The sequence below is a fragment of the Rutidosis leptorrhynchoides genome, chromosome 1 (assembly GCF_046630445.1).
Source record: "Rutidosis leptorrhynchoides isolate AG116_Rl617_1_P2 chromosome 1, CSIRO_AGI_Rlap_v1, whole genome shotgun sequence".
NCBI lineage: Eukaryota > Viridiplantae > Streptophyta > Magnoliopsida > Asterales > Asteraceae > Rutidosis > Rutidosis leptorrhynchoides.
Genome location: NC_092333.1, coordinates 678,840,002 through 678,854,465, shown reverse-complemented (window position 1 = coordinate 678,854,465; position 14,464 = coordinate 678,840,002). Strand labels below are relative to the sequence as shown.

Genomic DNA, 14,464 nt, shown 5'->3' with positions numbered 1-14,464 from the left:
AACCCAAGGATTTGATATTACCACGTACGAAAGACGATTCACAGAATTGTGCCTATTGTGTCCGGGAGCATTCGAAGACGAGGAAGAGAAGATCGACGCGTTTGTGAAAGGATTACCGGAAAGAATCCAAGAAGATATAAGTTCACACGAGCCCGCCTCCATACAACAGGCATGTAGAATGGCTCACAAACTAGTGAACCAGATTGAAGAAAGAATTAAAGAACAGACTGCTGAAGAGGCCAATGTGAAGCAAGTCAAAAGAAAGTGGGAGGAAAACGGTGATAAGAATCACCAATATAACAACAACAGCAATTACAACAATAATCGCAACAATTATCCCAACAATCGCAACATCAATCGCAACTACAAAAAACGGCCCAACAACAACAACAACAACAGCAACTACAACAATCATCCCAACAACAATAATAACCGCAACAACAACAACAATCAGAAGCAGCTATGCCAAAGGTGTGAAAAGTATCACTCGGGGTTCTGCACCAAATTTTGCAATAAGTGTAAAAGAAATGGTCATAGCGCGGCGAAGTGTGAGGTCTACGGACCAGGGGTTAATAGAACGAAAGGAATAAATGGTGTCGGAACGAGTAATGGTGGAGCAAGTAGTGTCGGAGCAAGTTATGCCAATGTAGTTTGTTATAAATGTGGAAAACCGGGCCACATTATTAGAAATAGCCCGAACCAGGAGAACACAAATGGACAAGGCCGCGGAAGAGTTTTCAATATTAATGCGGCAGAGGCACAGGAAGACCCGGAGCTTGTTACGGGTACGTTTCTTATTGACAATAAATCTGCTTACGTTTTATTTGATTCGGGTGCGGATAGAAGCTATATGAGTAGAGATTTTTGTGCTAAATTAAGTTGTCCATTGACGCCTTTGGATAGTAAATTTTTACTCGAATTAGCAAATGGTAAATTAATTTCAGCAGATAATATATGTCGGAATCGAGAAATTAAACTGGTTAGCGAAACATTTAAGATTGATTTGATACCAGTAGAGTTAGGGAGTTTTGATGTGATAATCGGTATGGACTGGTTGAAAGAAGTGAAAGCAGAGATCGTCTGTTACAAAAATGCAATTCGCATTATACGAGAAAATGGAAAACCCTTAATGGTGTACGGAGAAAAGGGCAACACGAAGCTACATCTTATTAGTAATTTGAAGGCACAAAAACTAATAAGAAAAGGTTGCTATGCTGTTCTAGCACACGTCGAGAAAGTACAAACTGAAGAAAAGAGCATCAATGATGTTCCCATTGCAAAAGAATTTCCCGATGTATTTCCGAAAGAATTACCGGGATTACCCCCACATCGATCCGTTGAATTTCAAATAGATCTTGTACCAGGAGCTGCACCAATAGCTCGTGCTCCTTACAGACTCGCACCCAACGAGATGAAAGAACTGCAAAGCCAATTACAAGAACTTTTAGAGCGTGGTTTCATTCGACCAAGCACGTCACCGTGGGGAGCTCCTGTTTTGTTTTTCAAGAAGAAAGATGGTACATTCAGGTTGTGTATCGACTACCGAGAGTTGAACAAACTTACCATCAAGAACCGCTACCCACTACCGAGAATCGACGACTTATTTGATCAACTACAAGGCTCGTCTGTTTATTCAAAGATTGACTTACGTTCCGGGTATCATCAAATGCGGGTGAAAGAAGATGATATTCCAAAGACTGCTTTCAGAACACGTTACGGTCATTACGAGTTTATGGTCATGCCGTTTGGTTTAACTAATGCACCAGCTGTGTTCATGGACCTTATGAACCGAGTGTGTGGACCATACCTTGACAAGTTTGTCATTGTTTTCATTGATGACATACTTATTTACTCAAAGAATGACCAAGAACACGGTGAACATTTGAGAAAGGTGTTAGAAGTATTGAGGAAGGAAGAATTGTACGCTAAGTTTTCAAAGTGTGCATTTTGGTTGGAAGAAGTTCAATTCCTCGGTCACATAGTGAACAAAGAAGGTATTAAGGTGGATCCGGCAAAGATAGAAACTGTTGAAAAGTGGGAAACCCCGAAAACTCCGAAACACATACGCCAGTTTTTAGGACTAGCTGGTTACTACAGAAGGTTCATCCAAGACTTTTCCAGAATAGCAAAACCCTTGACTGCATTAACGCATAAAGGGAAGAAATTTGAATGGAATGATGAACAAGAGAAAGCATTTCAATTATTGAAGAAAAAGCTAACTACGGCACCTATATTGTCATTGCCTGAAGGGAATGATGATTTTGTGATTTATTGTGACGCATCAAAGCAAGGTCTCGGTTGTGTATTAATGCAACGAATGAAGGTGATTGCTTATGCGTCTAGACAATTGAAGATTCACGAACAAAATTATACGACGCATGATTTGGAATTAGGCGCGGTTGTTTTTGCATTAAAGACTTGGAGGCACTACTTATATGGGGTCAAAAGTATTATATATACCGACCATAAAAGTCTTCAACACATATTTAATCAGAAACAACTGAATATGAGGCAGCGTAGGTGGATTGAATTATTGAATGATTACGACTTTGAGATTCGTTACCACCCGGGGAAGGCAAATGTGGTAGCCGATGCCTTGAGTAGGAAGGACAGAGAACCCATTCGAGTAAAATCTATGAATATAATGATTCATAATAACCTTACTACTCAAATAAAGGAGGCGCAACAAGGAGTTTTAAAAGAGGGAAATTTAAAGGATGAAATACCCAAAGGATCGGAGAAGCATCTTAATATTCGGGAAGACGGAACCCGGTATAGGGCTGAAAGGATTTGGGTACCAAAATTTAGAGATATGAGAGAAATGGTACTTAGAGAAGCTCATAAAACCAGATACTCAATACATCCTGGAACGGGGAAGATGTACAAGGATCTCAAGAAACATTTTTGGTGGCCGGGTATGAAAGCCGATGTTGCTAAATACGTAGGAGAATGTTTGACGTGTTCTAAGGTCAAAGCTGAGCATCAAAAACCATCAGGTCTACTTCAACAACCCAAAATCCCAGAATGGAAATGGGAAAACATTACCATGGATTTCATCACTAAATTGCCAAGGACTGCAAGTGGTTTTGATACTATTTGGGTAATAGTTGATCGTCTCACCAAATCAGCACACTTCCTGCCAATAAGAGAAGATGACAAGATGGAGAAGTTAGCACGACTGTATTTGAAGGAAGTCGTCTCCAGACATGGAATACCAATCTCTATTATCTCTGATAGGGATGGCAGATTTATTTCAAGATTCTGGCAGACATTACAGCAAGCATTAGGAACTCGTCTAGACATGAGTACTGCCTATCATCCACAAACTGATGGGCAGAGCGAAAGGACGATACAAACGCTTGAAGACATGCTACGAGCATGTGTTATTGATTTCGGAAACAGTTGGGATCGACATCTACCATTAGCAGAATTTTCCTACAACAACAGCTACCATTCAAGCATTGAGATGGCGCCGTTTGAAGCACTTTATGGTAGAAAGTGCAGGTCTCCGATTTGTTGGAGTGAAGTGGGGGATAGACAGATTACGGGTCCGGAGATTATACAAGAAACTACCGAGAAGATCATCCAAATTCAACAACGGTTGAAAACCGCCCAAAGTCGACAAAAGAGCTATGCTGACATTAAAAGAAAAGATATAGAATTTGAAATTGGAGAGATGGTCATGCTTAAAGTTGCACCTTGGAAAGGCGTTGTTCGATTTGGTAAACGAGGGAAATTAAATCCAAGGTATATTGGACCATTCAAGATTATTGATCGTGTCGGACCAGTAGCTTACCGACTAGAGTTACCTCAACAACTCGCGGCTGTACATAACACTTTCCACGTCTCGAATTTGAAGAAATGTTTTGCTAAAGAAGATCTCACTATTCCGTTAGATGAAATCCAAATCAACGAAAAACTTCAATTCATCGAAGAACCCGTCGAAATAATGGATCGTGAGGTTAAAAGACTTAAGCAAAACAAGATACCAATTGTTAAGGTTCGATGGAATGCTCGTAGAGGACCCGAGTTCACCTGGGAGCGTGAAGATCAGATGAAGAAGAAATACCCGCATCTATTTCCAGAAGATTCATCAACACCTTCAACAGCTTAAAATTTCGGGACGAAATTTATTTAACGGGTAGGTACTGTAGTGACCCGAACTTTTCCATGTTTATATATATTAGTTGAGATTGATATTTACATGATTAAATGTTTCTAACATGTTAAGCAATCAAACTTGTTAAGACTTGATTAATTAAAATATGTTTCATATAGACAATTGACCACCCAAGTTGACCGGTGATTCACGAACGTTAAAACTTGTAAAAACTATATGATGACATATATATGGATATATATATATAGTTAACATGATACTATGATAAGTAAACATATCATTAAGTATATTAACAATGAACTACATATGTAAAAACAAGACTACTAACTTAATGATTTTTAAACGAGACATATATGTAACGATTATCGTTGTAAATACATTTAATGTATATATATCATATTAAGAGATATTCATACATGATAATATCATGATAATATAATAATTTAAAATCTCATTTGATATTATAAACATTGGGTTAACAACATTTAACAAGATCGTTAACCTAAAGGTTTCAAAACAACACTTACATGTAACGACTAACGATGACTTAACGACTCAGTTAAAATGTATATACATGTAGTGTTTTAATATGTATTTATACACTTTTGAAAGACTTCAATACACTTATCAAAATACTTCTACTTAACAAAAATGCTTACAGTTACATCCTCGTTCAGTTTCATCAACAATTCTACTCGTATGCGCCCGTATTCGTACTCGTACAATACACAGCTTTTAGATGTATGTACTATTGGTATATACACTCCAATGATCAGCTCTTAGCAGCCCATGTGAGTCACCTAACACATGTGGGAACCATCATTTGGCAACTAGCATGAAATATCTCATAAAATTACAAAAATATGAGTAATCATTCATGACTTATTTACATGAAAACAAAATTACATATCCTTTATATCTAATCCATACACCAATGACCAAAAACACCTACAAACACTTTCATTCTTCAATTTTATTCATCTAATTGATCTCTCTCAAGTTCTATCTTAAAGTTCTAAGTGTTCTTCATAAATTCCAAAAGTTCTAGTTTCATAAAATCAAGAATACTTTCAAGTTTGCTAGCTCACTTCCAATCTTGTAAGGTGATCATCCAACCTCAAGAAATCTTTGTTTCTTACAGTAGGTTATCATTCTAATATAAGGTAATAATCATATTCAAACTTTGGTTCAATTTCTATAACTATAACAATCTTATTTCAAGTGATGATCTTACTTGAACTTGTTTTCGTGTCATGATTCTGCTTCAAGAACTTCGAGCCATCCAAGGATCCGTTGAAGCTAGATCCATTTTTCTCTTTTCCAGTAGGTTTATCCAAGGAACTTAAGGTAGTAATGATGTTCATAACATCATTCGATTCATACATAAAAAGCTATCTTATTCGAAGGTTTAAACTTGTAATCACTAGAACATAGTTTAGTTAATTCTAAACTTGTTCGCAAACAAAAGTTAATCCTTCTAAATTGACTTTTAAAATCAACTAAACACATGTTCTATATCTATATGATATGCTAACTTAATGATTTAAAACCTAGAAACACGAAAAACACCGTAAAACCGGATTTACGCCGTCGTAGTAACACCGCGGGCTGTTTTGGGTTAGTTAATTAAAAACTATGATAAACTTTGATTTAAAAGTTGTTATTCTGAGAAAATGATTTTTATTATGAACATGAAACTATATCCAAAAATTATGGTTAAACTCAAAGTGGAAGTATGTTTTCTAAAATGGTCATCTAGACGTCGTTCTTTCGACTGAAATGACTACCTTTACAAAAATGACTTGTAACTTATTTTTACGACTATAAACCTATACTTTTTCTGTTTAGATTCATAAAATAGAGTTCAATATGAAACCATAGCAATTTGATTCACTCAAAACGGATTTAAAATGAAGAAGTTATGGGTAAAACAAGATTGGATAATTTTTCTCATTTTAGCTACGTGAAAATTGGTAACAAATCTATTCCAACCATAACTTAATCAACTTGTATTGTATATTATGTAATCTTGAGATACCATAGACACGTATACAATGTTTCGACCTATCATGTCGACACATCTATATATATTTCTGAACAACCATAGATACTCTATATGTGAATGTTGGAGTTAGCTATACAGGGTTGAGGTTGATTCCAAAATATATATAGTTTGAGTTGTGATCAATACTGAGATACGTATACACTGGGTCATGGATTGATTCAAGATAATATTTATCGATTTATTTCTGTACATCTAACTGTGGACAACTAGTTGTAGGTTACTAACGAGGACAGCTGACTTAATAAACTTAAAACATCAAAATATATTAAAAGTGTTGTAAATATATTTTGAACATACTTTGATATATATGTATATATTGTTATAGGTTCGTGAATCAACCAGTGGCCAAGTCTTACTTCCCGACGAAGTAAAAATCTGTGAAAGTGAGTTATAGTCCCACTTTTAAAATCTAATATTTTTGGGATGAGAATACATGCAGGTTTTATAAATGATTTACAAAATAGACACAAGTACGTGAAACTACATTCTATGGTTGAATTATCGAAATCGAATATGCCCCTTTTTATTAAGTCTGGTAATCTAAGAATTAGGGAACAGACACCCTAATTGACGCGAATCCTAAAGATAGATCTATTGGGCTTAACAAACCCCATCCAAAGTACCGGATGCTTTAGTACTTCGAAATTTATATCATATCCGAAGGGTGTCCCGGAATGATGGGGATATTCTTATATATGCATCTTGTTAATGTCGGTTACCAGGTGTTCACCATATGAATAATTTTTATCTCTATGTATGGGATGTGTATTGAAATATGAAATCTTGTGGTCTATTATTATGATTTGATATATATAGGTTAAACCTATAACTCACCAACATTTTTGTTGACGTTTTAAGCATGTTTATTCTCAGGTGATTATTAAGAGCTTCCGCTGTCGCATACTTAAATAAGGACAAGATTTGGAGTCCATGTTTGTATGATATTGTGTAAAAACTGCATTCAAGAAACTTATTTTGTTGTAACATATTTGTATTGTAAACCATTATGTAATGGTCGTGTGTAAACAGGATATTTTAGATTATCATTATTTGATAATCTACGTAAAGCTTTTTAAACCTTTATTGATGAAATAAAGGTTATGGTTTGTTTTAAAATGAATGCAGTCTTTGAAAAACGTCTCATATAGAGGTCAAAACCTCGCAACGAAATCAATTAATATGGAACGTTTTTAATCAATAAGAACGGGACATTTCACCCAGCAAGGAGCCTTCTGGGGAAGCTTCAGACTCTCGCCCTAGGCTAACGACAAATGCTGGGGAGAATGTGTATGTCCTGCCCGACTTCAATATTGAGCCGTTTTGCGATCTCCTTCACTGTGAGTCATCAGACTATCCAATTTTTAAGGAGTATTTGGATTTTATCACTTTTCCGGCTCTGAAAATGGCACTGGCTTCCCTTTTCGTGACACACGCGTGTCATCTGTGTTCCCAATTTTCCGTGTTTGCACAACATCTTGCAGCAGATGAGCTAAACAGAAGTGAGACTGATGCTCAACGCATAAAAATAGCGCGATGTTTGAGAGTGTCAACCGGCGTATGGCGGAGGTGTCGGGCGATAATGCCCGACTTGAGAGGGAGCTTGCATCGGCAAGGGAGGCCTTGGCCTCATCCCGGGATGAGTTACGGGCTTCCCGGGATGCATTGGAGGCTTCTAAAGCAGCACTGGCTTGGGAGCAGGAAGTGGTCGCCCTTCTCTCGGATGTAATAAGAAACTATTAGAGAAGGTGTCGGCGACATTGGGTGAACTTACCCGTCTGCAACATGGTATACCCGTACTTTTCACTCGCCTCCTGAAGTCCTCTGTTGTTCATCAGCTGTTTAACGCCTTTATTGAGGCCATCAAGAAGTTAACCACTTTTGAGGTTTTAAAACGGGTGCACTATTTTCTGCCTTCCGGTAGCGTAGCTGAGAATTTGATGAACATGATAGGTCCCTCCTTCGTTGCTGAGTGCCAGCGGGCACACGAAGCACTTGGTCAAATAAGTTTTGAGAATTTAGATAATATTTGTAGGGATGAAAATTCATCCGTGGAGGATATTGTAAACTATCAACCGTAGAGATATGCACTCGGCTGTGTTTTTTGTTATGAATGTAATGTTTTTACATTTTGTTATGTCTTGTGTGTAAACTAGTTTATTTGCATTTTAGTTGTTTGCGGTGTCATGACAATAACGTAGATATCTAGACTACGCGTGAGCATGGTCGAGATGTTTTTACGGTAAAACTGGACCATCAATGATATGGTCGGACACCCTCATAATCCGAGAAGGTTCTTCAAGAGGTGTCCTCCTACCAAGAAAAGCTAGAAGGCATTTCTTCTGGCAGTAGGTCTGAAATATGCCAAAAGACTTTTGATTGTGTTTGTGTCATATTCAGAGTTGCTACAGACTACGAGAATATAAAATGCAATTTTATTGAGAACTCATACTTAGAAATAATTTTCATACATAAGTGTGTGATACCTCTGTTATCCGGGTGGGTGATCAGTCCTCCCGGGTACAGGTAGATTACACATGATATTTCTTTAAATGGAAAGCGTGCCAAGGGCATTGTATCGGGATTTCGTCTGGTGTTTCCAGGTGGTATGCTCCATAGTCGGTTATGCCGACAACCCTATAAGGTCCTTCCCATCTCGGGCCCAGTTTCCCGACGTCTTGCTGTCGGCTGGCTTCGTTGCTTCGTAGTACTAGGTCATGTAACTGAAAGTCCAGCGTTTGACTTTTTTGTCATAATGGTTTGCAATTTTTTGCTTCTTTTTGGCTTGCCAGATATGTGCTAATGTCCGCCGCTCTTCAAGAGCATCTAGGTTTTCTCGTAATGCTTCGTCATTTTGTTGTTCATCGAACGTTGTTATTCGTTTGGTTGGGACAAGCACTTCAGCCGGGATGACCGCTTTAGTGCCGTATACCAGACTGAATGGTGTTTCGTTTGTGCTATCTTTCAGTGTTGTCCGGTGTGCCCATAGTACATGTTGGAGTTCATCCACCCATCCTTGTCGGTGTTTACCTAGTCTGGCCTTTATTCCGGCAACGATGTCCCTGTTAGTGACTTCAACTTGTGCTTTAGCCTGTGAATATGCCACGGAAGTGAACGAATGTTGAATGTCCATGTCTATGTACCAGTCTTTAAAAGGATTGTTTGCAAATTGTGTGCCATTGTAGTTGACTATTTCACGTGGTAAGCCGAAATGACAAATGATGTCTTCCCATACGAAGGTTAGGATTTTCCTTCCGGTAATCGTACTTAGTAGTCTTGCTTCAACCCACTTCGTAAAGTAATCGATTGCGACGAATAGGAACTTGACATTTTCGACACCTCTTGGGAATGGACCAACGATGTCGATTCCCCATTTGCAGAATGGCCAAGCGGCGTGTATTGGGACCATGTTACGTCGAGGGGTTCGGTTGATGGGAGCATGTATTTGACATGCCTCACAGTTTACGATCAGATCGTATGTGTCTCGGTACATGTGTGGCCAGAAATAACCCATTCTTTTGATCCTGTTGACTATTGTTCTGTAGCCGGAATGTATCGAGCAGACCCCCTCGTGCATTTCTTGTATGATCTCTTTGGCCTGCGTTGGCCCAACGCATCTTAAATAAGGCTCTGTAAATGACTTTCTATATAGGATTCCATCTTTGAAGTGATACATTGGTGCTCTCATTCGTATCCTACGGGCTTGTAACTTGTCTTCCGGGAGGTTACCGTCGGTAAGGTATTGTATGAAAGGTGTCATCCAACATTTTTCTTCTATTGTGATTGTTGCCATGAGGGTATCCTCGTCAGTTGACTTTCTTTCCAGTACTTCCACCATGACCTTTTGGTGAAGTGATCGTAAAGCAAAGAGGCAAGCTTGCTTAAAGCATCTACTTTCTTGTTGCGGTTACGAGGTATTTGCTTTATTTCAAATGCCACGAAGGTTTTGGTTAGCGTCTTTGTAAGCTCTAGGTATTTTTGCATCGATGTGTCTCTTGCTTCGAAACTGCCGTTTAGTTGGCTTGCTACCAGTTGTGAGTCAACATAAGCTGTGAGCTATTGTACATCGATGCTCTTTGCCAAGCGTAATCCGGCTAGCAAAACTTCGTATTCGGTCTCATTGTTTGAGGCGGCGAACTTTAGCCGGATAGCGTAGGTTATTTCTTCTCCGTTTGGGGATACGAGGAGTAGACCTATGCCGGCTCCCTCCTCGCTGGATGCCCCGTCTATATATAATTCCCAGAATTCGTCTGTGTCCCTTCTTATGACGGGAGTTTCACCTTGTTTAATCATATCAGAAGGGAGTTCTACTAGGAAGTTGGCTATAACCTAGCCCTTGACTGAATGTCTTGGGAGAAAGCTGATTTCATGCTCGCCAAGTTCTATTCCCATTTCGCCATCCTTCTGGAAATCTCTGGTCTAGTCAGGACGTGTTTGATTGTGAAAGGACCCGTTCATATACATCATAAACGATTCACAATAGTTGATTACATCGCGAGGTATTTGACCTCTATATGATACATTTTACAAACATTGCATTCATTTTTAAAGGACAATCTTTCTTTACAACGAAAGTTGACGGCATGCACACCATTTCATAATACATCCAACTATAATTGACTTAATAATAATCTTGATTAACTCAATGATTCGAATGCAACGTCTTTCAAAATATGCCATGAATGACTCCAAGTAATATCCTTAAATTGAGCTAATGCACAGCGGAAGATTTCTTTAATACCTGAGAATAAACATGCTTTAAAGTGTCAACCAAAAGGTTGGTGAGTTCATAGGTTTATCATAACAATCATTTCAATATATTAATAGACCACAAGGTTTCCGTTTATAAATATATGTACACTCGCAAGTGTATAAAAGTATTCTATAAGTTGTAGGCACCCGGTAACAAGCCTTAACGTTCATGTTTTACCCTCTGAAGTACACCAGATCAGGTGTGTTTAAAATAACCTCGAAGTACTAAAGCATCCCATAGTCAGGATGGGGTTTGTCAGGCCCAATAGATCTATCTTTAGGATTCGCGCCTACCGTACATAGACAAGTAGTTTAATGTTACCAAGCTAAGGGTATATTTCTGGTTTAAACCCACATAGAATTAGTTTTAGTACTTGTGCCTATTTCGTAAAATATTTATAAAACAACGCATGTATTCTCAGCCCAGAAATATATATAAAAAGGGAGCAAATGAAACTCACCATACTGTATTTCATAGTAAAAATACATATAACGTCATTTAACAAGTGCAAGGTTGGCCTCGGATTCACGAACCTATATTAAGTATATATATTTATATGTTGGTCAATATCTGTCTAACAATTTAGGTCAAGTCGTAGTGTATCACAATCCTAATGCTCGAGACCGACATGCAAAAGTCAACAAAAGTCAACTTGACCCAAAATGACTTCCAAAATCTATACATGTTTATTATATAACTTATATATAGTCGTTTTATATATTTAAATATATTTATCAGATCTTATTATACTAAATAATACCAGTCATTTATTAATAAATAAAGATTTATATTTAAATTTATATATGATAAAAATATACTTTTATATATCTCAAGTAATAAAATTTATAAAATTCACTTAATATCATAAAAATATAATGGTATGTATTATTAATGTAATTATATTACGTGTGGTAAAAATATCTTTGTACGCATATTTATTTGATTAAATAATATTGATAATAATAATAATGATAAAGATAATAAAATGATAGTTTCAATAAAAATATTAATTTTTAGTAATAAAGATAATTTTAGTAATAACATCAACTGATAACAATTATAATAATCGTTTTAATAATAATATTAAAAGTTATTAATTTTTCTTTAGCTTTTCAACGACATGCATATCATATACCTTATCTCAGTAGCATATGTATCAAATTCGTGATTTATCATAAACTATTTAACGACGAAACTAAGCATACAAACATGCATAATCATATATACTCGAGCACTAGTCAGGGATACACTATTAATATATAAAAGATAAGATATGAATGCTCACGTATCAATATTGTGATTCAATATTGCAGGAAAGTACGTAGACGCAATGAAAATGATAAACGTTAGGTTGACCTCACGAGCAATACCCTCGAACAATACCCATAACCTCCATAGCTATAACCCATAATTTCCTTAGCTCTATCCCGTTTGAAAACTTATTTTGAAATCGTCTGAATATAACTCCATCGTAGTATTTTATGTATACTAATAATATCTTGAAATAATACTAAGTAAATATATATATGTAATTTGATTGAGAGAGTTTAGAGAAACATATTTTCAAATTTCTATGAAATAATGAAACCTATTGAATTCTATTTATAATAGATTTTTGAATTATTAAAGTGAATTATTAAAGTATGAATTATGAAAGTGAATTATTAAAGTATGAATTATTAAAGTGAATTATTAAAGTATGAATTATTAAAGTGAATTATTAAAGTATGAATTATTAAAGTGAATTATTAAAGTATGAATTATTAAAGTGAATTATTAAAGTGAATTATTAAAGTTAAAGTAAAGTAAAAGTAAAGTAAAAGTAAAGTAAAGGTAAAGTTAAAGTATAGTAAAAGTATAAAACTATGTACGTATAATACGCGTATAAATATATTTAATATTAATTTAAATCGTTATATCATAAAACATTTTAGAAAAGTAGAATTATATATATTCATAATAGATTTCAAGTTTTTAAATTACAGTCTGTTGGTGAAGCATGGGATAAAGTCCAAAGGTTTAATAAATGTATGAAATCATCTTAATGAAAAATGTCAAGTTACTTAACTTGTCGATATCCAACATCTAAGTTATTTACACTCCACGTTCTTACTTATAGATCACTTTACCATTTTCCGAATATTGTCAAAAAGAATAGATTTCTTAAATCACAGTGGACCTCATAACATTGGGCTGTAATCATATCATAATGTATCTGATAATTCAATCATTTGATATTATCTCTTAATTCTGTCGATAAATATATTGAAACAAATACGTTCATGTAAAGTATCATATATATCAAATACTTTGTTAATGTTTTCAGTTATTATATATTATATATACATATCTATATACACATAATTGTTCGTGAATCGTCGAACACGGTCAAAGGGTAATTGATTACATGAATGTAGTTCCAAACTTTTTGAGATTCAACATTACAAATTCTGCTTATCGTGTCGGAAACATATAAAGGTTAGGTTTAAATTTGGTCGGAAATTTCCGGGTCGTCACAGTACCTACCCGTTAAAGAAATTTCTTCCCGAAATTTGATCGAGGTCGTCATGGCTAACTTTAAAAATGTTTTCATGACGAATATGAGTTGATAAATAGAGTTTTATCATCACTGAGTAATATAGATAAAACAATTTGATTACGCGAAGAGTATAAGTGAAGTTATCGCAAGAGAGTGAAATGAGTAAACGTATATTCGTTTTAACCGATGACGTAGTTATGATTGATTTTCGGAATTCATGGAATTTAAAGAAAATCTTTGCAATAAGATTTGGTTCTTCGGCAATTAAGGAAATCATGATCTTATTTGATTAAATGCGATAATCTGTCTCGATTTCTCTGTCTGATATTTTACTATAAATCCACCCCCTTCGTTTCTTTATTTTCACAGCTCACACCTTCTAGTCTTTCTCCCCAATTCATACTTTAAAGCATTCGTTAATATGCTTCATCCAGTATTGATTCTTGATATACTCTTAACTTTCATATCTGTCATTCTTCTTTTTCATCTACCACCGGAGGAAGTTATTTTCTTCTACCATTACCTTGGGGTTATTGTGTTTTTCATTCTCCCGTATCTTTATATTGCTATACGCATTGATATACAAGGTTTGTAATTTCGGGGTTGTTATCGGGCTTTATATTCTCCATTATATTTCGGAGCTTCATGCTTTCGTTTTCTCTTCCCGACCTTAAGTCAAGTGGATAATGGTCCAGAATTTGTAGATATGAATTTTTGGATGAACATAGTTAATGTTCCAAGAAGAAAATTGTAATGGCACGATCTTGATTTGGCAAATTACCAGAATATCCGAAAATATAGAGCTATCAAGATGATATGTTCTTAATATGTTTGGAAATTGGGTAGAATGTAAGAGTCGTGTAAATAGTACATGATGATGGTATGTTCTGTGAATCATCACGTTCCATTAGAAACTCAGTATGACTTACTGTAATATAATCACATTGATCAAGTGTCATTATATTATACTAACTCATGCTTCAGTTCCCA

The 14,464-nt window shown here is 35.9% G+C and overlaps 1 protein-coding gene across 1 annotated transcript; it reads right to left on the bottom strand.

Moving 5' to 3' along the window:
* Positions 1-8,892: 8,892 nt before the first annotated feature.
* LOC139851697 (uncharacterized) lies at positions 8,893-9,858 on the bottom strand. The gene has a single exon (XM_071840830.1). The coding sequence runs from the start codon at positions 9,856-9,858 to the stop codon at positions 8,893-8,895; it is 966 nt and encodes a 321-aa protein (XP_071696931.1).
* Between the last annotated feature and the right edge of the window lie 4,606 nt (positions 9,859-14,464).

Coding starts and splice junctions, on each gene's coding strand:
- LOC139851697 (XM_071840830.1), bottom strand. CDS start 9,858: ATGTATCACTTCAAAGATGGAATCCTATATAGAAAGTCATTTACAGAG.